The 26,432-nt window shown below is 36.3% G+C and overlaps 5 protein-coding genes across 10 annotated transcripts; 2 read left to right on the forward strand and 3 right to left on the reverse strand.

Annotated features, from left to right (window-relative positions):
• Window positions 1-177: 177 nt before the first annotated feature.
• UXS1 (UDP-glucuronic acid decarboxylase 1) lies at window positions 178-3,435 on the forward strand. Its single transcript, XM_022289948.2, has 7 exons — window positions 178-1,044; window positions 1,185-1,332; window positions 1,423-1,502; window positions 1,652-1,735; window positions 1,841-1,915; window positions 2,462-2,554; window positions 2,766-3,435. The coding sequence occupies exons 1-7, from the start codon at window positions 415-417 to the stop codon at window positions 2,973-2,975; spliced, it is 1,320 nt and encodes a 439-aa protein (XP_022145640.1). The 5' UTR covers window positions 178-414; the 3' UTR covers window positions 2,976-3,435.
• Window positions 3,436-5,925: 2,490 nt separating this feature from the next.
• On the forward strand, window positions 5,926-7,820 carry LOC111014976 (protein SODIUM POTASSIUM ROOT DEFECTIVE 2). Its single transcript, XM_022289859.2, has 3 exons — window positions 5,926-6,895; window positions 7,044-7,119; window positions 7,314-7,820. The coding sequence occupies exons 1-3, from the start codon at window positions 6,242-6,244 to the stop codon at window positions 7,538-7,540; spliced, it is 957 nt and encodes a 318-aa protein (XP_022145551.1). The 5' UTR covers window positions 5,926-6,241; the 3' UTR covers window positions 7,541-7,820.
• A 676-nt stretch (window positions 7,821-8,496) lies between these two features.
• LOC111015010 (uncharacterized) lies at window positions 8,497-13,181 on the reverse strand. Its single transcript, XM_022289911.2, has 5 exons — window positions 12,730-13,181; window positions 12,066-12,162; window positions 9,581-11,785; window positions 9,299-9,482; window positions 8,497-9,175 (listed from the first exon to the last, which is right to left on the reverse strand). Exons 3-5 carry the CDS (start codon window positions 11,465-11,467, stop codon window positions 8,556-8,558), a joined length of 2,691 nt encoding a protein of 896 aa, XP_022145603.1. The 5' UTR covers window positions 11,468-11,785; window positions 12,066-12,162; window positions 12,730-13,181; the 3' UTR covers window positions 8,497-8,555.
• A 1,085-nt stretch (window positions 13,182-14,266) lies between these two features.
• LOC111014942 (protein SLOW GREEN 1, chloroplastic-like) lies at window positions 14,267-18,400 on the reverse strand. Of its 3 annotated transcripts, none has more exons than XM_088123854.1 (3): window positions 17,180-18,400; window positions 16,092-16,151; window positions 14,267-14,455 (listed from the first exon to the last, which is right to left on the reverse strand). In XM_088123854.1, the coding sequence occupies exon 1, from the start codon at window positions 18,383-18,385 to the stop codon at window positions 17,297-17,299; it is 1,089 nt and encodes a 362-aa protein (XP_087979980.1). In that variant the 5' UTR covers window positions 18,386-18,400; the 3' UTR covers window positions 14,267-14,455; window positions 16,092-16,151; window positions 17,180-17,296. The 3 variants fall into 3 exon arrangements, with proteins under 3 accessions (XP_087979980.1, XP_022145509.1, XP_087979979.1); XM_022289817.2 differs by having other exon boundaries at window positions 14,267-14,461; XM_088123853.1 differs by having other exon boundaries at window positions 16,092-18,400.
• Window positions 18,401-19,061: 661 nt separating this feature from the next.
• Window positions 19,062-23,247, reverse strand: LOC111014941 (serine/threonine-protein kinase AFC1). 4 transcript variants are annotated; one of them, XR_015790783.1, is made up of 13 exons: window positions 22,919-23,247; window positions 22,477-22,648; window positions 22,143-22,169; window positions 21,766-21,919; window positions 21,637-21,685; window positions 21,401-21,515; window positions 21,121-21,212; window positions 20,827-20,983; window positions 20,665-20,729; window positions 20,159-20,256; window positions 19,964-20,069; window positions 19,731-19,898; window positions 19,062-19,369 (listed from the first exon to the last, which is right to left on the reverse strand). XR_015790783.1 is itself a non-coding variant. In XM_088123852.1 (13 exons), exons 1-13 carry the CDS (start codon window positions 23,024-23,026, stop codon window positions 19,336-19,338), a joined length of 1,317 nt encoding a protein of 438 aa, XP_087979978.1. In that variant the 5' UTR covers window positions 23,027-23,247; the 3' UTR covers window positions 19,062-19,335. The 4 variants fall into 4 exon arrangements, 3 of the variants coding, with proteins under 3 accessions (XP_087979978.1, XP_022145506.2, XP_022145508.1); XM_088123852.1 differs by having other exon boundaries at window positions 19,731-19,870; XM_022289814.2 differs by lacking the exon at window positions 19,062-19,369 and having other exon boundaries at window positions 19,404-19,870; window positions 22,919-23,246.
• Between the last annotated feature and the right edge of the window lie 3,185 nt (window positions 23,248-26,432).

The following is a 26,432-nucleotide window of genomic DNA, read 5'->3' on the forward strand; positions in this document are numbered from 1 at the left end:
ATCATTTAGAAAATTAAAAATATTGGTTTTGTAATATGATTAAAATGTTTATGTAAAAGTTTTAGCAAGAAAAAGTTAGAAATAATAGTGCAGTGTTAATTATCTTTTCTTTTTTTTTTTCTTTTGTGGAAGGGCATTTTGGTCCAAAAGTCGGTTTGGACGAAATTAAGTTAGGGCATCGAGCCAAATTACAATTACCCGACCCTTTAATCCGTTTCAGTTGGAAATTTTGGCGATCTCTTAGGTGCCGAGTGGTTGAAATTCGATCTTAAGATTCACAAAGCTTCAACTTTACCACCAAATTTCTGAAAATTGTTTGAAGGAAAATCCTCATTTTCACAGTTTCTCTTCGTGATCTGTAACATCCAGAAGCTGTTCTGATTCTGAACCAATTCAACCACGCATCACAGAGCAATGCAGAGCATTAAACAGTTGCATAAGCAATCCAGCATCAATCACCGGCGGGATGAAGAGGTTCCGACGGCTCCGACGTCACCGTATTCGCCGAAAGCTCTCAAACACCCCAGATCTCTGCCCAGATCCATCAACTACCTCTTCAAAGAGCAGAGACTTCTGTTTGTTTTTGTCGGCATCTTAATCGGCTCCACCTTCTTCATCCTCCAGCCCTCCTTGTCCCGAGTTGGCCCCTCCGAAGCTGGTTCTGCCATACGCAGATCGTTTTCTACAGGTTTGACGAGCAGGGACCAGGTTTCTGGGTCGGGAATATATGGATTAGGGAAAACGGGGGGCAGAATCCCCGTCGGTATTGGACGCCGGAGATTGAGGATTGTTGTCACCGGTGGAGCTGGATTCGTGGGAAGTCATCTTGTGGATATGCTAATTGAAAGAGGAGATGATGTCATTGTTATTGATAACTTCTTCACCGGCAGAAAGGAGAATTTGGTGCATCATCTGGGAAATCCACGGTTCGAGCTCATTCGACATGATGTGGTTGAGCCAATTCTTCTAGAGGTGGATCAAATCTATCACTTGGCTTGTCCAGCTTCTCCTGTTCATTACAAGTACAATCCTGTTAAGACTATTATATCCTTTTCTGTAGTTGCATTTTCAGATTCTTGTTTGTTTTGTTAGCTTCTTTGTGTCGTACTACATTGTATTTTAGGAAGAAATGTTGCTGTTAGATTTATTATGTTTTTGCCTGGACATCCTTAACCTCTTATCACAAGACAAATGTAATGGGTACCTTGAACATGCTTGGCCTAGCAAAGAGAATTGGGGCTAGATTTCTACTCACCAGTACGAGTGAAGTTTATGGTGATCCACTTGAGCATCCTCAGAAGGAGACATACTGGGGAAATGTAAATCCTATTGGTAAAGTGCAATTCTGATTTGCACCGTGAGCATTTCGTTCTGTAATTGCTTCAGAGTTACAATTTTAAGAACATAATTTGTAATTTTTAGGCGAGAGGAGCTGCTATGATGAAGGAAAGAGAACAGCAGAAACCTTATCTATGGATTATCATAGAGGAGCTGAAGTTGAGGTAACAACTCATGTTTTAGTTGTAAGCCATTAGCTGCTGTTATAGTGCTTACATTGGACATGGAGAATAGGGATCGCCATATCCATTATGAGATTAATCTCTTGCAGTTTCATATTCATTTGACAAGTGGTGACATTTTCTGCTTGTAGGTTCGAATTGCTCGCATTTTTAACACATATGGACCCCGAATGTGTTTAGATGATGGACGTGTTGTCAGCAACTTTGTTGCACAGGTTAAACAGCTTACTTGATTTTCCCCCTTCCCCTATTTAAGATTCAGAAATTGATTAACATTGATGCTTAAAATGTGTAATCTAATCCTTTTAGCAATGGTTCAGGCCATCCGCAAACAACCATTGACTGTTTATGGTGATGGAAAGCAAACACGAAGCTTTCAATATGTCTCTGACTTGGTATGGCATATTCACTTTTCGTATTTTCTCTGTTCTGAACCTGTCTGAGTAGCTTCACTTAAAAACTCTTGTTAATGCTCTGCTGGCATTCTCTGACTTCTTGGAACTTATCAACTGTAGATTGAATTAGGCTTGTTGGATGACTATATACTGCCATTCCAGTTGATAGGCTTTAAGACATTCAACATTATGTTAAATGCAATAATGCATTTGCAACCTCCACCCATTTATTCTTATTTCATTTTTAAATGGAAATGAAAAGGTTTCGGCAGAAACATTTATGACTTTCTGAAATTAGTTTGTAATTTTCAATCCGTTATCATCATCTGGTTCTATTGTCTTGGAACCTATTTTCCATGAAGATATATGCTTGTAATTTTTCATTTGAATTGTTGGTTTTGGTTAGTATATATGTGCAAGGGCATCTTAGGATTGGGAACTTGACTTGAAAGATCTAAACTAGGCATCTCAACTTCTAAAATTCAGACTTGTCTCGTGGTTTAACGAACCTATATTGAGGTCTTTGAGAATGATCTCCAATGGCAGGTTAACGGACTGGTGGCACTAATGGAAGGTGAACATGTGGGGCCTTTCAACTTGGGCAATCCAGGAGAATTTACCATGCTAGAACTGGCCGAGGTTTGTCTTGATGATTGACTCATTAATCCAACATTCATGCATCTTCAGGTCATTTCAGGATCCATAAAAAGGGATTTTAAGTAATTTGACCTGACCTTTCTTGCAAGTTGTCTCTGAGTTTTGCATGTGCACTCCCAACGAGAGAGGGTGAGAGAGTTTCTGACTTCTATAGATACAACTTAGACATTTATTTCTTGTCCTGGTTACATAGGTTGTCAAAGAAACTATAGATCCAAGTGCAACAATAGAGTTCAGAGCAAATACTGCTGATGATCCTCACAAGAGAAAACCTGACATTAGCAAAGCAAAGTCATTACTCAACTGGGAGCCCAAAATCTCACTAAGAGAAGGACTGCCTCTCATGGTGAGCGACTTCCAGAAGCGCATTTTGAATGAAGATGAAGGGAAAGGTATCAAATGAAGAAAATCACAAGGAGACAAGTATGTATAGTGCAAAGCGACTGAATCTTATTGCTTCATTCATTCATTGTCCAAATACCCTCCAAATTGAGCTTCATCCCACTCCAGGAACATAAAAAAGGTTTTTTGCTCTTCATTACAGGCTTGAGTGTCACATCCCTATTTATTTTTGTTCTTTTCAATGCATTTTATCCAGTAGATCTATGCTGCTGGTGAAAAGGCTTTTTAGGCCCATCTTTTTTTTGTTTCCTTGATCCAGCATGATTAGGCTACCTGAAAGTATGGTTGTTAGAAGCAGCCCAATCTGTTTGTATGGGCTATGAGTGTCTTCTTTATCTCTGGGCCTGTCATCTCCACTTGCCCCATTACACTACATATATGTATCCATGCAAATAAACATCTCATACATATATTGTATTTGTCAATATGAATGATATGATGGTGTGATATTGTTTCTTTAAGTTTTGCTTTACACAGCCATCTAGCTTAAGTTTATTCATTCAGGTTTTAATTTCTTTTGTGAGTTTGGTGAATGATCCAGTTCAACCTTCTTATGATATACAAACCATTAGATTTGTGATCATTTCTCTAAAAGTTTTTCAAATCTATCAAGGGTTACTCAAGTTTCCTAACTGGTGAAATATATGGACCGTCTCCATCTGCTGAGTTTTGGTGATTTTAGTCAGTTTTATATTGATAATGGACGTGATCTAAATTACACGGTTCTTTGTAGAGTTCAAAGTTTTGTGTCAATACTGGAAGATAGTCCGTGTACTGCACTATGAAATATTCTGGGAACTAAGTTTGAGGATATGTTTCTATTTGTTCGGTAAGTTTCACAAGTTGAAAGTTGGCTTTCCGACTTTTAGAAAAAAAACTTCCGTTTGTGTTACTAATAGAATTTTGACGTGGCATTGGTAAGTTGAAAGTTGGTTCTCGACCTTGAGGTGGTATTGGTATGTTGATAGATTTTAGATGATATGACAATATTTATTAATTTTATATTATTTTAAACTCTCCCTCCCCTCTCCCCTACTTTCCTCGGTTTGGTCTCGCTCCCTTCCTACATCTCACTACCTGTTTATGCCGCCCTTGTGTTGCATATTCTTTTCTTTTGACTAAATGAACGGTTTCTTTGATTTCGCCAAACCCAAACCCAGCTCCATGAGTTTGGGCATCGACACATTGAATGGCGACGACACCACCGTGTTGAAACTAAAATCCCTCCGATAATGAGTTTGATTTGGAGGAGCGACAGCACTATCGAAGGAATATCGAAGGAATACCGGAGGATGAGGAGGGAAAGAGAGAAGTGAAAAGGGAAAAAATGACACATAAATAAAAAGTAATATAAAATTAATAAATATTATCATATTATTCTAAAAAATTGTCCAAGTCCATATAACTTTTAGAACTATTTTTTAAAGGTCGGAGGTCAAACTAAACTAAATTTAAATGTACGAACTGAATAGAAACTTTGAAGAATACAAATATATTTTACCCAAAAAACTTCCTATAATATCTCTTTTGCGCCTTTCGGTGGGTAATTGGAACAGAAAACTTTGGATGATTGGACACTTGAGGATCTGATTCCAAAGCATCCTAAAACCCATTGTTTGCATGTAAAAGAATCCAATTCTATCCAAAAGGAGAGAACAAATTCCATTTCCCTCAGCAAAAAATAAAATAAATAAAAACAAAAATAGTGATATTGTAGAAAATAAAACAAATATTTGAAAGGGGGAGTTTTGAAATTACATCTTGCATATAATGTGGTTGTTATAGAAATCGACTCAAATCGACATTTTCTTTTTACGCCACGTCTCGTCATAATCATTTAAAAATAAAGTTTAAATACTATTTTGGTCCCTATAATTTCAGGTTTGATTCATTTTGTCAATTACTACTAAACTATATTCGCTTTGGCGGACGAGAGGCTCAAACATTATATTGGTGGAAATGGGTTGGCCAAAATGTGAAAAAAGAAAGCCAATAGAACCAGCATTTGATTCCATGAGCTACTCAAAGGGAACTCAAACAAAGAAGAAGAAAAGTAGCTTTGGTGTAAATACTTTCCAACACAATAAAAAGAAGAAGAAAAAAAGAATGAAAATGGGGATTGCCAAGAAACTGCCACAAATTGTTCTTGTAGAATCTAGAGTCCTTGTAATGCTTATTCACAAGTTATTATTCCCTCTCTTTTCCACCTTCCCCTTTTTAGCTGTATGGATTTGTATTGTATTACCACTCTCATGGTGGGCTTGACCTTCATTTTTGTGACTTGGGTCAGATTTAACCTTGTGATTAGCCACATAAAAGTAATGCCTAAAAAGGGATTGACTAAATCATAAAGAAAATAAATACCAATACAACCCTTCAACGAAAAACTGACGTGGCAGAATTTGGAATGACGTGGCAATTAACGTGGAAGTTTGTCTGGATTAAGTATGAAGGGAGAGGAAAAGTCTTCGTTTTTAGAGGGATTGGGACAAAATTGGTAAATGATGAAGAAGCAAATTTTGTTGACAAATGAGGAATAAGACTTTTCGGCGCAAAATGAAATGAATATATGAACTTTTATTACAAATGGAGAAGCGACGACACTAATTGTCACATCTTTTTAAATTCTATCACGTCAACTTTCTGTTCAAAATATAATAACAAATGTTTGCTCGAATGGTATTTTAGAAACGACGTTTATGAAAGGTTAGAGATAGTATTGAAACTTTTGAAGTTATAGAGGTATTGTTGAAACAAACGGCAAAGTTCATGGTCTTCATCACGGTCGACGAACATGTCGAAAAAAGTGTCTAGAGAAAACCTATTGCATTGAAGGTTTATTTACATATGTAATGAAAGAATATTTTACAAGACTAAGTTACTTAGAACTATACATAATTGCAAGGAGACAGTTGCAGCTTTCAAGCTGTGATTTGTTTGGTTTCTCTCACTCTCCACAGAGCATTAAACATAGGAATTGAATTCTCTGTCAATTTTCTCAGAAGTTTTCAATGAATAAAGACATGACTTTGTTGGACATATCATATAAATTCTGCAGGGTCAGGATGATAATTTTACATGTTTTTCTTTTCAACTGGAAGAATCTGACTCCATAATTTATTTGGTTCCATTCAGTATCTACTTACCATGTTGAATCTTAGCCAAAAATTCTCATTATTATGTTGGGAAACTTAAAATTCTTCAACTTTTCAAAATTAAATAAGAAACAAAGCTTTTTTTCTCTCTCAATAAAATCATTACCAAAAGATGAAAGGAATAGATATATTCTTTGCATCCCAAGCTTCAACAGCCATATGCTCAAGAATGGAAATTGAGCAAGCCTCCTCTTCCTCCTCCTCCTCTTTCCCGCCCTCGCCTTCCATTGAGCTCGGTGGCCGTGCTCTCGATCGCCACAACCCGATCATCTGTGATGCAAGAAGAAACAGCACTGCCACCAACACTCTATTAACGCCTCCTCGCGATTTCTCTCGGCCTCCGATCAGTCCCCATCCTCACTATCAACTCACAAAGAGCAAGAAGTCCTCTTCTAAGGGCAACAGAAAAACCAATACCAAAATCCCATCAGTGAAACAAGAAAATGAAAAGAAAGAAAGTAGTGATATTTTGAAGAAGAGCTCCTTCATTCCCACTGATATTGTTACTAGGAGCTTTGCTAAGCTGAGTGATCTAGTCGCTCCTCCGCCCCCGCCACCGGCTGGCTCCTCTAGATACCTACTTGAAAGTGATACCGACACACATTCACAATTCTTCAACAGGCTGCCCGAGATCGACCCTGTTTATGATATCGTCCCGGTTGAAGAATACAAAGATGTCAAAACTGATGTAGTTCAAGATCAGTCTACTTCATCAACAACTCAAGCACCACTGTCTCAGCAGCCAAATCCAACTCCTACCAAACAGGTTTGCCATTTTGCTATGCCTTTCAGTGATAAAGAAGAAATGTGACAGAAAACAAGCATGGAACCATGTAACTATTTTTAGCATTCTATAAGGTAAGAGGTAAGTGGCTGTCTTTTTTCATTAAGGAAATGTTTGGTTTTGGTTGCAGGTTGTGGTGTTGATGGTGTCACTGCACTGTAAAGGTTGTGAAGGAAAAGTCAGGAAACATCTTTCAAAAATGCAAGGTTTTTGAACAATATACTATACTCTTAATCTGTTCTTTCTTTTCTTCTATGAATTTAAATTCGCTCTTCTTAGAATTCGGAGTTCTTACGAAAAATGAACTTTTCTCTCATGTGACATGATCGGTATCATAACATATATCAAAATGGTAAATATAAGAAAGATTTTGAATGAATGCTCTCAATTTTGGAAGCAGGAGTGACATCCTTCAACATAGACTATGCAGCCAAAAAAGTGACCATAGAAGGAGATGTAACGCCGGTGGGCGTGTTGGCGAGCGTATCAAAGCTGAAGCATGCCAAGTTTTGGACTTCTCAACCGCCAACCCCGCCACCGCCACCGCCACAGTCACCGCCATCCACCTCGTTGACTGTGGCTTCAGCATCAGCCACCACAGAAATGCCAGAAAACCAGCTTGATTAATCACATCTTATGACTGAAAAATGTTTGAATTTAGTGTACATCTGGTATAAAAAGTTGGGATTTTGGAGCATGCTGTTGACAGTTTCAAGTTAATTCTCTTTTCCTTTGCTGCTTTTTAAGTTTTGGGGTTTCAGTAAGGAAGGAAAAGAGTGGCATCTTTGAGCAAAATTATTGGGAAAAAGACCATTGAAATATTTTAAAGAAGGGGAATTGGATTCCCCATGGTTTTGGTGTAATACAATACAGCCATGCCTTATTGATTCCCAAAGCCTTTATTATCTGATGAGATTTGTCTTCTCCAAAAATATTCCACAGAATATGGTTTTTGGGAAGCTGTTTAAACCTCCATTGAATGGCTCAAAGAAGAGCACAATGATTAAATCTATCTTTAACAACATTTTTTTTTTGGATTTAGAAAGATAGCGATGTTAAGTAACATCTATGTTTCTTGTTTTTCTCGGGTTTCGATTTCTCGTGTCCTCTTTTCAATGAATAAAAATAAAACCGTGTTTGATAACATTTTCTTTTCTTTCTTCTTATATTGAAAAATGAAATAAAAATATGTTGAGTAACCATTTCTTGTTTCTCGTTTCATTCAATATTTAATTTTTTATGTTATATATATAAAAAATCAAATCGTTGCGTCAAGAATGACAAAATAATGCTTTTATTTCTATCTTGAAATAGAAAATTGAAAACGGGAACTAGAAACCAGAAATTTAATTTTGTTTCTAAAATTTCTACACATATCTAGAAAACATTTCTTAAAAACCACCAAACGCGTATGTTTCTCAAAAATTAAGAATGCTAATATGCTCCATGAAACAAGAAATAAAAAATAGGAATAAGATCAATACAGATAAATAATTTTTTGGGTCCATCTTCTTTTCGTGGTAACAATTCGATTTGGACATAGTTTTATGCATTCTTCTTAAATGTTTTTTGGCTCGTGGATATTGTTTAAAGGCTTTGATATCTTATTTCGACATAAGAGATTATATGAAAGCTACATCATCTACAGATACATCTCGACTACCTCGGTTACGAGTTCATCTACCATTAGTCTCTCAATTTCCTTGCCTATTACATCGACATCGTACCCCAACACCGACCATTGAGTTGTCTTTTCCAGCACCTTCTCTACTATGTCTTCATCTACTTTCTTCACTTGCTTAGCTAGAAACTTAGACAAATTATTGCAGAGCCCTTCATTATACCCTACTTCAACTGTTGGAGGCCTTACCCATGGACAAGGATTAGTGAACTTTTGGTAAATATCCAAAATTCCTAAATTTATACGGTCAAAAAGTAGCTTTCTTTCTGACCTTGGTTGAGGAGACCGATCGGCATACTTCTTCTCAAGCTCCTTGAATGTAGAAGGATTGATGGGGCACTCCAGAGAATGCCACATTGCAACGAACATGTCGGGGTAAGTATCTCTAAAAGCTGAGTTGTGTAAGACATCAGTTAGATATGAAAGCTCCCAGCTACCTTCAGCTTTACATGCATATTTCTCCTCTGGGAAAGCGATGGATCCTTCCTCCCCATCCTCATCACTTGGGATGTGCTCGGGTTCTTCCGCTTCGGCAAAAGATTCTGTCTCTAACTTGAGTAACTTGAGTTGCATTCGAAGACCTGTATTCATAAGTCAGAGGAGAACGAATTAAAAGCTATCCAGCTAAAGTAATCGAAAGATGATAGATCCACAAAATTCTAGTCTCTGAATGCCTAAAAGAGAACATAATCTCATGTAATTACCATGGAGGTCAGCACTGAGGCTCTCAAAGCAATCAGAACCAGGAGGTGGGTCATCTGTAAAAGGAGGTTCCAGAACTGAAACTGGACTGGGTTGATCAGCTTCCTTCGAGCTTGCAGGAGACTCTAATCCAAGTACAGATTTTAAATGGAATGAAGTATCTTCCGATGCCTCAGGTGACAATTCCTGGATATAACAAAACGTTTAGAGTGGGGAAACATTGTCCAATGCAGGATATGGTTAAAATATCTTGAAGTGTACAGTAATAATATTTGAAGACAAACCTTGGACATAAAACAATCTTGGTCGCCAGAGCAAGAACTATATTCTACCATTGAATGAACAGATAGTTGAGGTTGGAGTTCCTCATTAGATGCTACAATCACTTCATCGGATTTCACTCTCATATCTATCCAATTTTCAAGAACATGAGTTTCATCCGTCACAGGGCAAAATGTTGATTCTTCAACCAGAGGACTTCTTTCGGCTGGATCATTGTCATTAAAATCACTGTCTTGATTCTGGCTAGTGCAAATTTCTAGTACAGGGTCGTTATATTCACCAAATGCACAGATAGAACTATGAGTTTTCTTTCTACTAGATCTAGAGTTTCTGCGGGCTATATATTCCCTTCTGCACAAACTCTCGCTAATTGTCTCCTTTCTTTCCCACTCGAAGGCCTCTTTTGGCATCACAAGTTGATCCATGCTCAGAAACTCGGGCCTTTTTTTAAGAGTTTCAAAGGCAGTTGATGAGGCAGGAAGAGATCTTGACCTAGATAATTTTGCTAAGCAGATGTCCTTCCAGCCATCCCTACTGCTTATACCAAAAGGTTCAACACGCTGGTCATTAAAAATTTTAGCACTGGATCCCCCTCCAAACCTTGGTTCCGAATATGCAGGAGTAATTTCCTTATCATGCATGGCAAGCATCTCAGCCAGTGTGCAACTCCTACTGACCCCTCCCGTGTCATGGGAGTCACAAGTCGTTTTCCGCCTCTCTGAAAGTCTCTTCTTAGCCTCTGCACTCAAGGATGACCTTTTATAACGAAATGATGAAGACGGGCATTGACCATTTAAGGCAAACATATCACTGGATTTACATTTTCCAGCATCTATATCATTCCCAATGAAAGAACTCCCATCCCTTTCACGTCTGATTATTCCAAAAGATGAGCTCATGGAACCATAATCAAAGTTCTCTTTTACTTGCCCAGTAGTCTTCTTGGAAATTTCTTTAGAATATCTAACGTCATGCCTAGATAACCCTACATCATCATGATAATTTTTCGTTCTGAAAGTTTCTGTCCCGTTGTTCCCTATCCTTTCAAATTCTGATCCTTTCCTACAATCAGACTGAAAAGCATGTGAAGAAGGTATAACAATGCTGGAAGATTTCTGTGCCTTTCCAAGATTTGGCTTCAAAACAACAATTTTTTTGGGGAAGATGGCCAGCCCTTCATTGTCTTCCAATTTAATTCTTGAACTCTTAACAGAATTTTTGGCAACATAATTACAATCAGAAGTGCTGATATGGCCACTACACTGTTTGCGAGATTTTGTGTGCTTCTTACGTGGATTTCTTCTCACTAACTTCCTACCATAGTCATAGCACTCATGATTTTCATCATCAGATGACTTCGTAGCTGCCATATGACTACGATTAGAGTGGGGAAGAACATCACTTATGTCATGCAGATGCTTCATGAACAGAGAATCTGGCTGCTGGAGATATTTCAGTAGAAGGTTCTTGTTTGAATCCAGCACTTCAATTGCATCACAAAATTCCTTGGAACCCTGTAGCTTCTCATCAGTCACGAGACGTTTGGCATCCATGAACTTCTTCTGAATAAATTCCAACTCTGCTCGAGCAGGCTTCAGATTTGCAACCTTGGGTACTGAGAAACTGCTTTCCTTTATGAATGTTTCCCGTACCTCAAACACATCCTTATAATTTTGCTGTTGCCTTGAACTTCGTGCATACAACCAATTGTCATCAGATGTAACACCCCTAGATTTCTCAGATGATATTGTCCTCTGCGGATGGTTCCCTTGTGTATTCTTCTGTTGTTTACAAGAAGACTGCCGAACTGGCACTGGCAGCCCATCCAGACCCATCAACTTGGCAACAGGACAGGGTGACCTTCTCTTGGATTCAGTCTCTTCAGACATTTCTTCTGCTAAAATATTTTTATCAAGTTTCCAGAGCTTGCCTAGAGGATTCCAAATTCAACTTAAGCGTGGACTACTCATTTTACCAAACCATCAATTCTGTTTTCATTTTTATTCTACAGAGTAACCAAAAACGAGGAGGAATCAACAGAAGAGATGATGCCATTTACATAAGATAGCAAAAGATTTTCTAAATCAACTCGATGTAGGAAGTGGTATAAACCATATCTCATGGTTCAAACCAACATGTAATGCAGGTAGGTGACAGCGTGGTGCATGTAATCTGCTGCTTTTGAGATTTGAAAACCTGGCTCTTTCCTGGAAAATTTTGGATGCAGCACGAGCAGAAAGGGGCGAAGGATCAGATAAAATCTTAAAAGAAAAAAACAACACCCAAGTTGGAAAAATGGAATTTGAGAGCATTTGATAAGGAATCGAGTATTGCTACTGACAGAATTCAATATTTCAAAACAAAGCAAATATATTATTTTAAAATAGACAGTATTTCAAATAAAAAGGACAAAGGAGAGAGATAGGGGGGTAGAGTTCACAAAAATAAAAATAAAAATTCAATCTAAAGGTGAACTTCAGAAGGCACCTGGATGGCGATAACTTTTCCAAGCAACTTGTTTTCACGCGCCTCAATAATGTCCAGAAAAATAATTACGCAAAGAGACGATCATATAAAGAAATCCCTGCCAAAAAAAGTCAAAAAGCAACTCCTTCAAAACTTGCTTTAAACAAAGGTACATTCAAACCCAAGGCAGATACCTCTGGGCCTTGATATTGCAGGCAAATTGCATCACTTAAATCGAATAAATACATAAAATCAAACTTCTTTCTGATTACACAATTTTTCCTCCAGCCAAAAGAAAAAGGTGAAAGTGCAACAAGTGGCCAGTGAAATATCAAATCCATGGCCTCCCCATTCGAAAATCAAATTATCAAAGCAACCAAAAAAGCAGGCTAATGGGGTTGTGACTTTCTCAGTTCCATTAACATTTCGCAGCACAACAAAAGAAAGCCCCACCTTCCAGCTGAGAAAATTGAAGCACAAATCTAGAAGAATCAAGAACTATTTGATCTAGAAAAGAAACTACTTAACTAATGTTACCTCAGTTCATTCGACATAAATACAAGAACAAGTAAACAAACAAAAAATTCATTTCAGTACTCTTTTTTCCTTCCCGAAATTTCCTCAAGAGCACAGCAGAAAACAGATAACAAAGAAGCAAGAAATATAAATAAACAAATAAATAAACCTTTTCGAATATCGGAATAACTGTTCCACCGAGGTTGGACCAGTGATGCCCGTGAGCTTCTACCTATTTTGTCGAAGCAGGTCGAAGGTTCTTCACCTTCACGCATAGAAAGTACTTTCTAAAACAAATGAACAGTCAAAACCACATTGAAAAATCTCCGGAAGTGAAAGGAGAATCCTCGAATTGCCAGGGGCAAGTGAAGGACACCTCTCAGATTCAAAATTCGGAAAATCTGCAGATCGTGAGGTTCGAGAGAACAGTGAATGAGGAATCTGCGCGGGACAGGGGAAAAGCAATTAACCTAAGCCGAGTTGAAAACAGGGACTTCTCGCTCCGGCGAACCGTGGCGGCGGAGGGCGGCGGACCGGCGGAGGAAGCAATGAGAGAGAGAGAGAGAGAGAGAGAGAGAGATAGAGAGAGAGAGGAGAGAGAGAAATGTATTTGAACATTCAAATGGCGAGGCGGGCAAGTGGATGGGACCGGAGGCCCATTTGGGGAGATGGTTAAATGTCCACGTGTCGGAATCCTATGCTGCCATGTAGCCTTTTGAACTGTCCTCATCAGGAAAGATGAAGAAATTTTGTGGGTAATTTTGTAAACTGACAGCAAGGGTAGATTTGGAAATATAATGGTTTGGTTCAGCCAAATTATTAATAGTTCTTTTTCTTTTTCTTTATTAATGATCTTTATAAAAGATCTAGAATTCTTTTTTTAAGAGAGAAGGAAAGGGTGTATTTTAAAAAGTTTGGTAACATCTTGACTTTGATGTATTTGTTTAAAGAAAAAAAAAGTTTAATATTCTTTTATTCGTGATTGCTTCAATCAATACTTATCAAATATTTTAAATCGGGGATAATTGAGATGTTTCGCTAACATGAGTTTAGCGGTAAATAACATTTACTCGTTCAAATCTTCGTACCGTATTAAATAATTAAAATAATAATAAAATAAGATATGACGCAATTAATAATGAATATAATTTATTAAAATAGACGTACTCCTTCCTTTATACAAAAAGCCAAAGCTGCCCATCTCTGGGGTCTTTCACTAAATCTAGATCAAGAGTGTCATTTGTTTTTTCTTTTTAAGATTTAGAAGTACAATAATAAAGAGGTTGGGGAAAGATTTGTAGTGAGTCCCACAACTATATAACTCTCAATTATTTCTACTTTTCAACTTATCTTCATATCTTAACAAAAAAAAATAAGGTCAATTCTGACCAGATTCCTTTTATCGGTATGTTTAAATTTGAGAGAGATAATGGAAATTTATTAGTTAAATTACAAATTTGATCATGTTGTTTGTGAAAAATTTTGAATTATGTCTCTATTCCATATGATTTGATCCTAGTTGCAATTTTCTATTTGGGTGGCTAGGTTAATTTAGTATATTATAGTTTAAGGCTTAATTAAGTAGGTAAACACACCGTTGATGGGCAATTAGAGAAAGTTTTATATTGAAACTAAGTCTAAACTATAGGAACTTGATTGAAACTTGTAAAATCATCTAAATCCAAATTGAAACTTATAGAACAATATGAAACAAATTGAAATTTTAACCAAATCATAAGAAATAAATTTATTACAATGATGAAGATACTTATTACAAATATTTTATATTGAGCAATTAAAAAAGTGTGGCATGCAGGAATGCATGAAACATGGACAGAGTGATGGGACGCATGACAACTGAAGCTTCATTTGTTTCCTTCCAATTCATTCATTCACTGCTCCTACACAAACAGAGAGAGAAACAGACAAATAAAATAGTAAGTTTCTTTGTCATGTCCACTAGTAATCACAGATTGTCTCACAATAATCTATAATAAACAATTCAATAAGTAGGACAAAACAAACCACCAAAAGGGGAGCTTAATTTAATGGCAAAAAAAAAAATCAAGAATTTTTCACATTTGCAGAACTCAACTTGATTTGTATAATCATATTAGCATATTAGTGATGATACCCCAAGGGATGAGTTGGAGAGTAAAGGGTTGGTCCTTATACCTGTATACTTTTAAAAACGTTTATTTTAGTTTTTGTACTTTGAGCTTTTTTCTATTTTAGTGCCTTTGTTTTCTTTCTTATTTCATTTTTTTAGATCACAATTTCAACCCAACATCATACTCTAGATTCCTTAAAATATAGTGCTATTGTGTATAGAATTTGTTTTAAAATTTTATAAATAAATACTAAAATGGTCACTTTTGAAAAACACGGGACCAAAACAAATAGAATAAAAGTACAATGACAAAAATAGTATTTAAAACTTAACTACGATCCAATAAATTCCAACCTTCACCAACACACAGTTTTTTTTTTTTTTTTGATATCCGTGACTTAAAATCTTTATTGTTTTCTCAAAACTAACCTCGAAATGGCCAAAACTCCCACAAAGATTAGATGTGGACCACTGTTGTAATGATATACAACTTTCATCCAAAGTATCCTTACCCCACTACTTATCTTTGCAAAAGAAGACACAGAACATTTACTATCCTCATTCTACTTTAAGATAACTTTGCATTAAACCATTGAGCTATTTTTTAAAATAAAGCTTTCCCCTTTGTTAAAGAAAAGTGATGTACAAGAAATCTCATTACTTCTGAAAACAACTTGAATAGTTCAAATTGGAGTTGATTTCAGATGCAATATTTCTTTGACAAAACAATTTTGATTAGGAAAATTTACCATTTGGACTAAATAGAGAAACAATAAAATCATATTTCTCTACTTTCTAGTGGGAACAATCCTCAAAACTAGTGTTTGAATGCCAGATTCAAATCTAGAAGGAACAAAAATTTGAATGCACGTGATTTAGGAAGAAAAAGGGGAGTAGATTTGAAATGTTTGATCATTCCAAGAATGAGACAAGCGCCCTGGTTTTAAACTACAAAAGGTAGAAGGTAAAAGGTAAAATAGCCCTAACTGGAGCACCATCACTGAGGTCAAATCCATCCCAATGACCAGCCATGGAATTTCGGATTGGCCATAGACCCCTTTTTCAAATTATATGCGTGACAAACAAGGCAATCAACATTTCTTTTCCTTCTTTTCAATGGGATACCATCGCTTTCTAGGCCAGCTTACTTAAAGTAAGCTTAATAGTTAAAGTATTTCTACATCTTTTATCAATCATGGTTCGAATTCTCGTTACTGCACAAATGACTGATCTAGACTCAAGTGTCTTACATGCAATCTACGTCATATAAGATAATTAGATCTTGATGATAAATGGAAGGAAACAAAAAAAAGATCATAAAAAATGGTAGAAATAATCATCGACATGTCCCAGAAAGCAATCAAGACGCACATGAAACCAGCTAACAATACGTCTCAGAATAAGTAAATGTACAGACCAACCTTTGTATCGTATCTTGAGGGGAATTCTTTGCCTCCAAGCCTCGATTTGTGCTCTACCTTCTGCAATTGCATGGCCCAGATGAATTAATGCGACATGACATTAAATGAAACTCAACCTTCATTTTTCTACACCCAACAAATATTAACACTATTCCCTGAGAATCTTTCATCAAGCAAGTACATATCTTACTTCTAAATGTGAAAGTAAAATGATAAAGAAGCAAAGTCCTTAGAGGGGAGAAAATTCAGTCAAGCATTCAAAAGGCCAGATGTTACGGGCTATGTCGTGCCTGGAAGAGACATTCGGCCACAAAAGTTGAAAGCAGATAGTGTCCTAACCTCTTCCAAAGGCATGCAATAGTGCTTCATTTCAATTTTCAAAGCAAACTAAAGTTAGGCATAACAAATAATTGAGTCAAATCCAGACTACTTTTAACAATAGTAATAATCTAGTGTCTTTCAAGGCTAATTTAAGAGTTGTAAATATGTGTGCTGTTCATAAGCTTGGGGGAAAGAAAGGATGAGAAACAAGAACAAAGACAGATCTCTCCCTGTCCAGTTTTCATCCTGAACCATATCAAAGTTACTCTGTCCACCCTTTTATTAATCAGAACCAACGTCCAATTATCAGTGTTTGTGAAAGAAACAATGGAGAATCGAGAATCGAGAATAGCAATTTATCATTCTCATCAGTCACCCTACTAGAAAGGAGATACAGTGCAGAAGTGAATTCCAAACTTTCAGCTAGCTAAGAAAGAACTTCAAAGTTCAAACTCAAATGTCGCCTTTGAACAAGCCAGAAAATTCTCAACTCAATCCAAAAACACATGGATTCTTTTCAGTAAATTGTAGAAAGTACCTCACATAATGGCATGATTCAAAATTATACATTCGTTCTCGCTAAAATCCATGATGGAGAAAGGAAATTCAACCATCAAATAGTACTTTGATTAGATTAGCCACATGCAATTCAATACACCAAGACATGTGCAATGTGAAAAATTGATCCCAAGAGAAACTCCAGTTAAACAACTAGATTCATCAAGCTCCCTGAGACCCTAACATGGGAAAAATAACAAAATATTTACCTTTTATTCCCTAATTTTGCAACCAAATAGGATAAAAACTGAAGCTAGATTGAAACAATTTAGCAACAAAACCATCAGTAAAGAACCAGAAGGTTTTGAAGACATAATAAAGAGCAATCAATTATTTGAACCCGCCGCATCCCTCTCAATCTGTTGTACGAAATGCTTGGTTGCGAACATGTTCTCATCAAAATATTCTTTGTAGGGGTGATTCTTTGGAACCAGCCTCCGAAATATCTCAAATTGCTTCTCGGCCTCATCGTTCTTCCTCAGCAGAGTATAAAGAATCCCCTGACACAAATATGGCCTAAAATCCCTGGGTTCCTCCCTCTCAAGTTCCTGGTAATCTTTCAGTGCTTCAGAGTAACTTCCTTCCATAACTTTAATCTGAGCTAACAAGAGCTTCAAATCTCTTTCCTCCGACTTCGCCTTATGTTTCTTGCAATTTCCCAGTGCTTCTTCAATCCTACCCAGAATTTCCCTCAATGAACTAGTATCCGATGGCTCCGTCAACATCACAAGCCCATGATAGGCCTCAACTTGAAAAGGATCCTTCGCTAAAATCCTCTCAAACTCTTTCCTCGCCAATTCAGAATTGCCCACATGACTATAAACGTTGGCCTTCAACACCAGCCATTCCAAATCGTCGGGCTCAAGTTCAATTAAACGGTCAAGGATGTTAACAGCTTCAGGAAACTTGCGAGCCCTGAGTCTTACCTCCATGAGTGACCGCAGAGCTTCAATATCATTGGGATTGTTCACGAGTTGTTCTTCAAGTACCCTCTCTTTTTCTTCACGAAAAGCTTCACCATCCGTCGGTTCCTTCACGGACTCCACCGTGGGCGGTGGAATTGGAGCTGCAATAGCTGGTTTACCGCAAAACCGCGTAACGAACAAAGCGGCGGCGGCGGCAAAAGTGAGGCAGGAGGTTTTGAAAATTGACGAAGAAACAGGGTCCAGAATTTGGGGGAGTGAAGGGCGACGGCGTGGCGAAGTTTCAGAAAACGAGTCGGAGGAGCACGAGAGTTTAAGGGATGACGATTGGAACGACGACGACGACGACGACGCCATCGGCAGTCGAGTTCCGAAGCAAGGCAAAGAAACCGGTTTTGAGAACCACGGGAAGTGATCGACGGAAAGATGAAAGGTCTGGTGGCAGAGTTGCAGTCTTCCGAGAGAATCCATGGCGACGAGAGAAATGGGCATTCCAAAACCCTGATCGCGTCGCACAAGGAAGAAGACGAAGAATAGCGACGACGAGTTAACAGAATTCTCGGAATATACCTCCTACGACGTCGTTTAAACCGTGGAGGCAAAAACCGCCAAAATCCTTGGCGCTGTTTTCAAAATATTTCTGCATCTATGACCCACTTTCATCCGCAGGGCCTCAAAACATTTTATTTTTTAACTTTACATTAAATTATTTGTTTATTTTTTTCTTATGGTTTTAAATGCACATTTTTCATTTTTCAGTCTTGAACTTTGCATAAAATTCTATTTTCATATTTACTTATGATGAAATCTTACATTAAATTGTGTTCTATTCAACGCCATATTACAAACTTGATATTAATTTCAAAAACCAAGAGCTTATAGACCTCCATTTAATACAATATGAACACTTAAAAGAAGTTTAAAATGAATGTTTTATGACTTTTGCAGATTAAAACATAAATATTTAAAAACTTTCATATTTTTAGAGATGAAGAACCATCCTCTGTTTCATGAAAAAAGAAAATTGGCATACTAACTATAAAACTGAAGATGAAAAACAAGAAAATCAAAGGGAAATTATATTTTTTTCCCATTTCAGAAAATCAATTAAATTTTTAAAGAACACGTGTTGAACTTGGAACTCTCATTTTTTTCAAACCTAAATGGGTGAAGGCAGAAAGAAAACTCCATTCTTGAATATAGTTTTACCGTTAAAACACCACTGTATTGATTCCAAATCTCTCTTTATCATTCTGATGGTCAAAAACTTGCTACAAAAAAATTTCTTTCCCACTCCCTTCTCCAAGAAGTTTTTTTCCTTTGTATTTTACTCATTTCTGTTACCTCCATCTTCCTGTTCGTGTTTCTGTTGTTACCAAAAAATGGCAGAGAGAAGCTTCACCGCTCCGGTTTCCATTCCACAGCAGCCTTTAGTTTGGCATCTACATTCCAATGGTTAAACCTTTGCCCAAGCACCTGGAAATAATGAACTAGCAAGAATACATCAATGTAAAAAAACGAATACTGTAAAATTTTGCATAAGAACCGCCACGGCCAAACTGGAATTTACCCAGAACAGATCACATATCATTCTATAGGATGTTATAGAAATGAACAGGTGGAAGAGAAAGGAATGGGGGGAAATCATCGTCGTTCGGATTTTAACTACACAAGAATTTGACAAATCCAAAAGGAAAAAAAAGAAACAGATGGGATGGATGAGCTTATTGGTGAAACAATTCATCACTTCTTTAAAGTTTCTTTCTTTCTTTCTCCCTCTTGATAGCAGCTCACTCTTGATTAAAATGTGAATGAGAACTACAAGGGGTAACCACACCTTCTTAGGTCTCTAGTGAAGAAAGGATGTCTTAGAGCTTCCCTTGCCTTGAGCCTCTCTGCTGGATCGTAGCGTAAGAGGCCTTGCAGGAGATCGATTAAATCACCAGCCGAGTGATCAACGTGCTGCATTATCAGGTTCTGCATAGAACATTTCAAAAGAGGAACACTACACAGAATTATGCCTTGAAGTACTAAAATTTTAGTGAAAATAATGGATGTGGAAATAATTACGGGCAGCCTCAGTAACTTCCAGACTGCTCTCATGCTTTCTCTAGATGTTGCACCTTGGGGCCAATCGAGCTGCACACCCCGCCTGAAGTATTTCTCAGCACGGCGACTGAAAAAATGTAAGCACCAATTACAATTAATAAGAGCTTCATCAAGAACTCGAACAGCACCCAAGAAAAGGAGAACAAAATTTCTTACTCTGCCCGCAGAATCATATGTTGAGGCAATGGACCCAAAACCTTCTCCATCATGGCAAGATGCTCTAAGTTCTCGTGTGTTTGGAAAAGAGCCTCACCCTGCTTGCAAGCAAGCAAAAAATTATGAAAGCAAAAGGAAAAATAAAATACAGACTAGTTGTAAAAATACCTCAAATTAATCAGACAACATAAAGAAACTCATTCTTTCTGAACTTTTCTTAAAGCAGCAGTTTGTAGCAGTCAATTACCAGAATACCCCACTAATCACTATAAACCGTGATGAACTATAGGTCAGGTCCTACAAATTATCTCATGACGTAAAATATTACCAGGATTCTTCCAAAAAGCACCAACCACGAGAAAACAATAAAAAGAAAATTCATATTTTTCCAATCTTTTTTTTATCATAAGAGATTGGAGTTGTGTCAACTTCATTTCACTGTGGGGTGAAGCAAAATATAAATAAACCAATATATTGTTTAATCTAGTCTACAAGAAGATACTTACAGAACAAAGTTCAACAAGTATGCATCCCACACTCCATAGGTCGCAAGGATAATTCCAACCTAGACCTGCAAACAATACAACAGAGTGTAATTCGAGGGGAGCAAAAAGTATAGCCATTGGCAAACCAATAAACAATGATAATGTAAAAGGGAAAATATGTACCCAGGATCACTTCAGGTGCCCGATAATGACGTGTTGAAACAATATAGCTGTGGTCTTGATGTTCAGAGGTGGTACTTCCAAAATCAATGAGCTTAATGGCAGCCGACTTTGGAAGATTCTTGAAATAGGAGCCATCTTTTGCCGAACGTGACAAAAACTTGAATGCAGGAAAAAAGGGGGGATGAGGGCTAATAATGGTCAGTTTTTAAAAACAAGCATAATATCTCAACCACTGAGTATTATGACCCTTCCCATGCATGACTGCAAAGATTATCAATAGCAATCCATGTATACCTTATGGTCAGGCACTCTAATGAACTCCGAGGAAACAAGAAGAATATTCTCTGGCTTCAAATCAGTGTGAATCAGCCGTAGCTCGTGCATAACTACAGACAACAATTTAAAAAGTCAATAAGACAGACATCTAACAAGAATAATATTTCATGCTCCAACAAAAAAGTGTCACAATTCAGTAGTCATCATAAGAAAAGATATATTTCAATATGCAATTCTTGGCTTCATGCCACATTTATTCAAGCATCAAGTAAAAAAATTGCAAGAATTATTCACACACATGCTACAGACTCCAGAAGTTGTCTGGCAAACTCCCGAACAAGATCAATGGGAAATGAACGGTAGCTGTTTTTGCGAAGAAAATCGTATAAGCTTGGTCCAAGCTTCTCAAATACCTGTTAGAACCATTGAAATTCATCCGCAAGTTTTCTTTTAACTCACACAATATTCAGGCATGGAGGAACTAGTATTGCCCCTCCAAATTAATCAAATCACGAGATATTAACAAATACTTACAATACATATATGATTACGATAGTCAAACCAATTCCGAATTTGCACACAACTGCAAAGAATGAAACCACTTATACTAATATTTACTTTGAACTTCAACAAAAAAGTGAAGTAAGATGGATAAACTCTTACCGGGTGCCTCCAATATCATGCCTGGCCAGCCTTTGTAAGACATCAATTTCGATCATGGCAGCTTCACGATATTTACTTATAGAGCGAACAATTTTAATTGCTACAACCTCTTTTTTCTCACTGTCCAAGCATTCCAAAACTTGCCCAAATGTTCCTACAGAGATGAACAAATGGACGATGAACTTTGTAAAGTGGACAAAGAAAAGATGAATAAAAATAAAACCCAGAAAATGGATTCGATGCAACAGGGATTGAATTTCCACTCAAAAGCAAATTTACAGTGAATTGCAAGCATGTTATTGACATCCCCTAATCCGAAGAGAAAGAGAGAGAAGAAAAGAAGGGGGGAAAAAAGTCCCTGAAGATGCAATACTAACCTTCACCCATTTTGCTTAAAATTCTATCTGCAGATGGCACCAAAAAAAAAAAAAAAATATCAGCTCACGGAAGAGAAATAATATATCAATAATACGGACAAAATATCAAGAAACAAGTTGGGGAAAATAATAAATAATTAAATGCCTCCACCATCTATTGTGAGAGGCAACGATCAATCCGTTAACTACCAAAATAGGAACAAATTCCAACAAATAGAAATAAAATTCCTAAACGGAAATTGTCACAGGGACCAAAACCGAACGCTCCCCCAGAAGCGTCTGAAATGTACAAGGGATGACAATGACCTTATAATGGGAACTGGAAGATGCTTACAGCGAGGGGTTAAACATTCTCCAATGGAGAATACGTAGTGTCCATCTTTATCATCAGGCCTCCATGGAGGAGATCCAACCCGTGGTGCCCCCCTGCAATACATAGATGGATATGCATAATTGGGAACTTGCCCATTCCCAAATTCCTGCCCGCAGTATGGTGCTGGAAGAACCTGAATTCATGACAAGTCAAAAATTAAGCAAACGTGCGGAATTGTCAAACCAGGACGCTTTGATTCCGAAGTATCATTAGGACGAAAGCCATAAAAAGTCGATTTCAATTTCAAGATTTGAGAATTTCAATCTCCATTCCACACGCACTCGTTATTGTATAAAAGGAAAATGAACTATTACGAGAGCCACATCCTTAGAACAACTAGGTCTGAAAATACAAAATAAAAATTTCTAAATCCGTACTTGCACGAGAGAGCAAGAATCAATACCTTAGGAGGAGGAACGGGAGGAGGCATATCCCATGTTAATCTCTGCCTTTTCCTTGGGCGTTTATCCATATTTTTGTGCGGGAATTCAATAATCCTTTGAGTCTCCATTTTACCTGCTCTTTCCCCAATTTTCCCTTCTTCTCGAGTCACAAAATTCTCAGAGAAATCGAAGATCTCCACAAAGCAGAGCTTCAATCCGAATATCAATCTTAAGAGGAAAAGAAAACTAAGAAATCTGAGAGAATTAACTGTAGAAGATGACGAAAATCCAACCTTCGTAACCCTAATCGTGGAACAGATCTCGTGCCGAAGTCCGAACCAGTTCGGGATTAACCAAGGTTGAAGAGGAATCTAACCTAACCAGGAATCGTGGTTTATTTCTCTAACTATGGTTAACAAGAAGTGGGTCCCACGGTTCTTAACATGGAACTTTTTCTCTTTCTTGGGAGCGCTCACGAGAAAAGAAAGCCCACGGATTTTCCTGAAACTTGGGCCTTCCGGCCCATTATATATAAAAGTAAAAAGACCAAATCATCCCTGGATATTTTTTAATGATATATATATTATATCACAAATACGAGAATGGAGATTTAAACCAGTCTCTTATTGTAGGCACATTAGAGTTAGGTACAATTTGACTCTCAAATATTTTTTACTCAAAACTTTAATACTTAATTTAAAACTTATTAAAAATTGGAGTAAAAATAGTTGTCGTCTTAAAATATATGATTTAAAATTTTGATAGGCATGAATTATTACTACTGTCGCGATTTTAAAAATAATTAAAACGTATATTTCCGACCAAAAAATTGTAAGTTTGATCACCTCCACATCAAGATGTGCTAACAAAATAAAGCATTTAAATATTTATTAATTAAAATATAAACTTTTTTCAAAATTAAAATATAAATATTGCTACTGCTATTTGGATAAGATATAGAAAATATGTCACTACTAAAAATGGGGTTTTTAATTGCAATTTATGTCTCTCTCAAATTATCTTTATTTATGTGAGTAAAAAAAACTATTCCACTTGGTCAACAAAAATCTCCAATAATCCCTCAATTTTCAATGCATATTAGACATTTTGATGGCTCATTAATAAGAAAATGCCAAAACATTAACTTGTTAGTTTGTAATTATTTCATTAACAATGATATTTAACCTTACTTTACAATGTGTCATTGTCACGTTAAATAAAAAATCAAATCATTTATTTATTATATAGAACCAATCAACGATTGGAATCCATTTTTGTTCACGAGTCAATAAATTAATTTTTAGAAACAGAAACTAAAAATAAAATAGTCATCATTTGATAATGAGGCCAAAAATCAACCATAAATTGGAGAATAAACCAACCAAAATTCACCGATCGAGAAAAAGAAAAATGGAAAGAATATGTTTCTAACTACTTTTAAAACCTTTTGAGGAAGAAAAATGATATGGACTAAATTGTTACAAAATTTAAATTATGTAGACTAAATTGTTACAAAAATTCAATGGCTAAATCGTTTAACGAAAGTATATGAATCAAATGTATTTTTTAACATAAAAACTTTCACACTCAAATTTTGTGTCGATTAATTTAATCTTCCAAAGTTGGTGATTGAAGTTGATGGGAAAAAAACTAATATGAACTTGAATCATGCTTTCAAATTATGATGTTAAACAAGAAAGATTAGCCAACTGAAAGTCATTTTTTTAGGGGAAAAGCATTAAACAAAAATAAAAACAAAGAAAGCAACAAAGCACAGTTAGAGACTTTGTAATGGTTCCAAAATGCCAAAAACATAGGAGATTCCATGAAGATGTGAAGAAGACAGACAAATTTGGACAGCAAAAGGTTTTTTATTTATTATTATTTTTTTATTTTTGAGAAGTAGCAAAAGGGGATTTTAATTTGACCTTTAAAATGATTAATAATTAATGTTAATGAGTATATGATTAATGGGAAGTTCATCTCCCTAATCTCAAATTATTTTTATTCAAATGGGTTTTGCTTTTTCAACAAATGGGATTTGTGCATGAAACTTTGCCATTTGGGTTGGTTGGTGTGGTGGGTTTTTGCCTTTTTCTGTTGAAAAGCACTTGAATCACATGTTTTGGGTTTGGTCAAGTTTTTAATTTATTGTCTCCCTCTCGTATATATGATTTTTTAAACTTCAACAAACCCGGGTCTGAGGATCAAACTTTCAACCGTAGAGAAGGTAATAAATGTCTTATCTACTAAATTTTGTTCGGATTGATTTTCTTCCTCATTCTTTGGGTAAAATGTAATAGGAAAAAAGAAAGAAAGAAAAATCCAAATATTAACCAGAGTGTTTCCACTCTATTGAAATTTCGAAAAAAAAAAAAAAAAACTCTAAAGATATTGCATTTGATCTTATATGGGGAGCTGTGATACCATAGAATCCGTATTCGTTAAGTGAACAAATTCTTAAGTTGGTTGTTTGCTCTTCGTGAATATCATTTGAGAATATAAGGAATAAAAACTATCAGAAGTTAGGTGATAATAAATGAATTTTCATTATTATGAACTTTGAAGTGAATTAATCTTTCGATAGTTGTGTCATAGTGATAGTACGAGATAAAGGTAGAGATACATAAAAACTCACATAATTTACTAAAAGTGGTGATTTCTTAACAAGTATACGAAGTCATGAAGTTTATTTTTAATTTCAGTCATTAATATGTAATAAAAGTTTCAAGAAGGCAGTCAGTTACATTCATAAGACCATAGCTAAACGATGAAGATGAAAAAAAAGTTATTTGTTCTCATGCAACTAAATTTCTTAAAATAAATGTTTGAAGGAAAAATCTGACTTGCTGCGTGGGATCAACCAAGATAGGTCGATAGATCTATCTCAACCCGTTTGGATAAAGCACACATCCAAATCTAAATTATAGGCCGACGTATGAAGTTCAAGAGGAACTAAAATGACTTTCGCACCAAAACATATACTCCTGAGCTACTATATTGCTGAAACCTATGGTCCGATAGCCTATAATAGCCTAACCGTTTGTTGGAACGATCATGACAACCTCCTCCCTTAGTCCGCTATAAAATGACACTCAATCCTCTCAATCAAGTACACTATTATGTCTGAGACAGATTTATTCAAGTCAAATCCAGATTGACTTGAGATTCAAAGTCTTCGTTTCTTTTGTACATATATTCTCTAGCATAGTTCGCTCTAGCTACCCAAACTCGTCTGGGTTAGAAGTGGCCCACCTTCTGTCCTTGGCAGAATTCAGCAATAAACGAGATATACCAAAATATGGCATATCAAGGTTTTTTTTTTCTTTTAATAAATGGCATAGTTATTTGTATACTAGTTGGTATTATATATACTTTTGAATTCTTACTAATTTGGTGATATCTCATTGAAGATATTAGCCAAATCAATTGGGTTTAAAAATAAAAATAATAATAATAATAAATTAATAAAAATATTAAGATAAAAATATCAAATGGAAGGAGCTAGGCTAGTGCTTGGACTCATAATATCAC

The sequence above is a fragment of the Momordica charantia genome, assembly GCF_013281855.1.
Source record: "Momordica charantia cultivar OHB3-1 chromosome 5 unlocalized genomic scaffold, Mcharantia_2.0 BLBB01000005.1, whole genome shotgun sequence".
Classification (NCBI taxonomy): domain Eukaryota; kingdom Viridiplantae; phylum Streptophyta; class Magnoliopsida; order Cucurbitales; family Cucurbitaceae; genus Momordica; species Momordica charantia.

Bases quoted from the DNA above. Each gene is read 5' to 3' on its own strand.
- LOC111015010 (XM_022289911.2), bottom strand. From the start codon at position 11,467: ATGTCTGAAGAGACTGAATCCAAGAGAAGGTCACCCTGTCCTGTTGCC. The intron at 9,483-9,580 runs GTTTGTCTTCAA...TGTTATATCCAG, and splicing joins AAGATTGTTTTATGTCCAAG to GAATTGTCACCTGAGGCATC. The intron at 9,176-9,298 runs GTAATTACATGA...TTATGAATACAG, and splicing joins CCTCAGTGCTGACCTCCATG to GTCTTCGAATGCAACTCAAG.
- LOC111014942 (XM_088123854.1), bottom strand. From the start codon at position 18,385: ATGCCCATTTCTCTCGTCGCCATGGATTCTCTCGGAAGACTGCAACTC.
- UXS1 (XM_022289948.2), top strand. From the start codon at position 415: ATGCAGAGCATTAAACAGTTGCATAAGCAATCCAGCATCAATCACCGG. The intron at 1,045-1,184 runs ATATCCTTTTCT...ACCTCTTATCAC, and splicing joins ACAATCCTGTTAAGACTATT to AAGACAAATGTAATGGGTAC. The intron at 1,736-1,840 runs GTTAAACAGCTT...GCAATGGTTCAG, and splicing joins TCAGCAACTTTGTTGCACAG to GCCATCCGCAAACAACCATT.
- LOC111014976 (XM_022289859.2), top strand. From the start codon at position 6,242: ATGAAAGGAATAGATATATTCTTTGCATCCCAAGCTTCAACAGCCATA. The intron at 6,896-7,043 runs GTTTGCCATTTT...TTTTGGTTGCAG, and splicing joins ATCCAACTCCTACCAAACAG to GTTGTGGTGTTGATGGTGTC. The intron at 7,120-7,313 runs GTTTTTGAACAA...TTTTGGAAGCAG, and splicing joins ACATCTTTCAAAAATGCAAG to GAGTGACATCCTTCAACATA.
- LOC111014941 (XM_088123852.1), bottom strand. From the start codon at position 23,026: ATGGAGACTCAAAGGATTATTGAATTCCCGCACAAAAATATGGATAAA. The intron at 21,516-21,636 runs GTAAGTATTTGT...TGGTTCTAACAG, and splicing joins ATCGTAATCATATATGTATT to GTATTTGAGAAGCTTGGACC. The intron at 20,984-21,120 runs GTATACATGGAT...CCTGCATTCAAG, and splicing joins TTAGAGTGCCTGACCATAAG to TTTTTGTCACGTTCGGCAAA.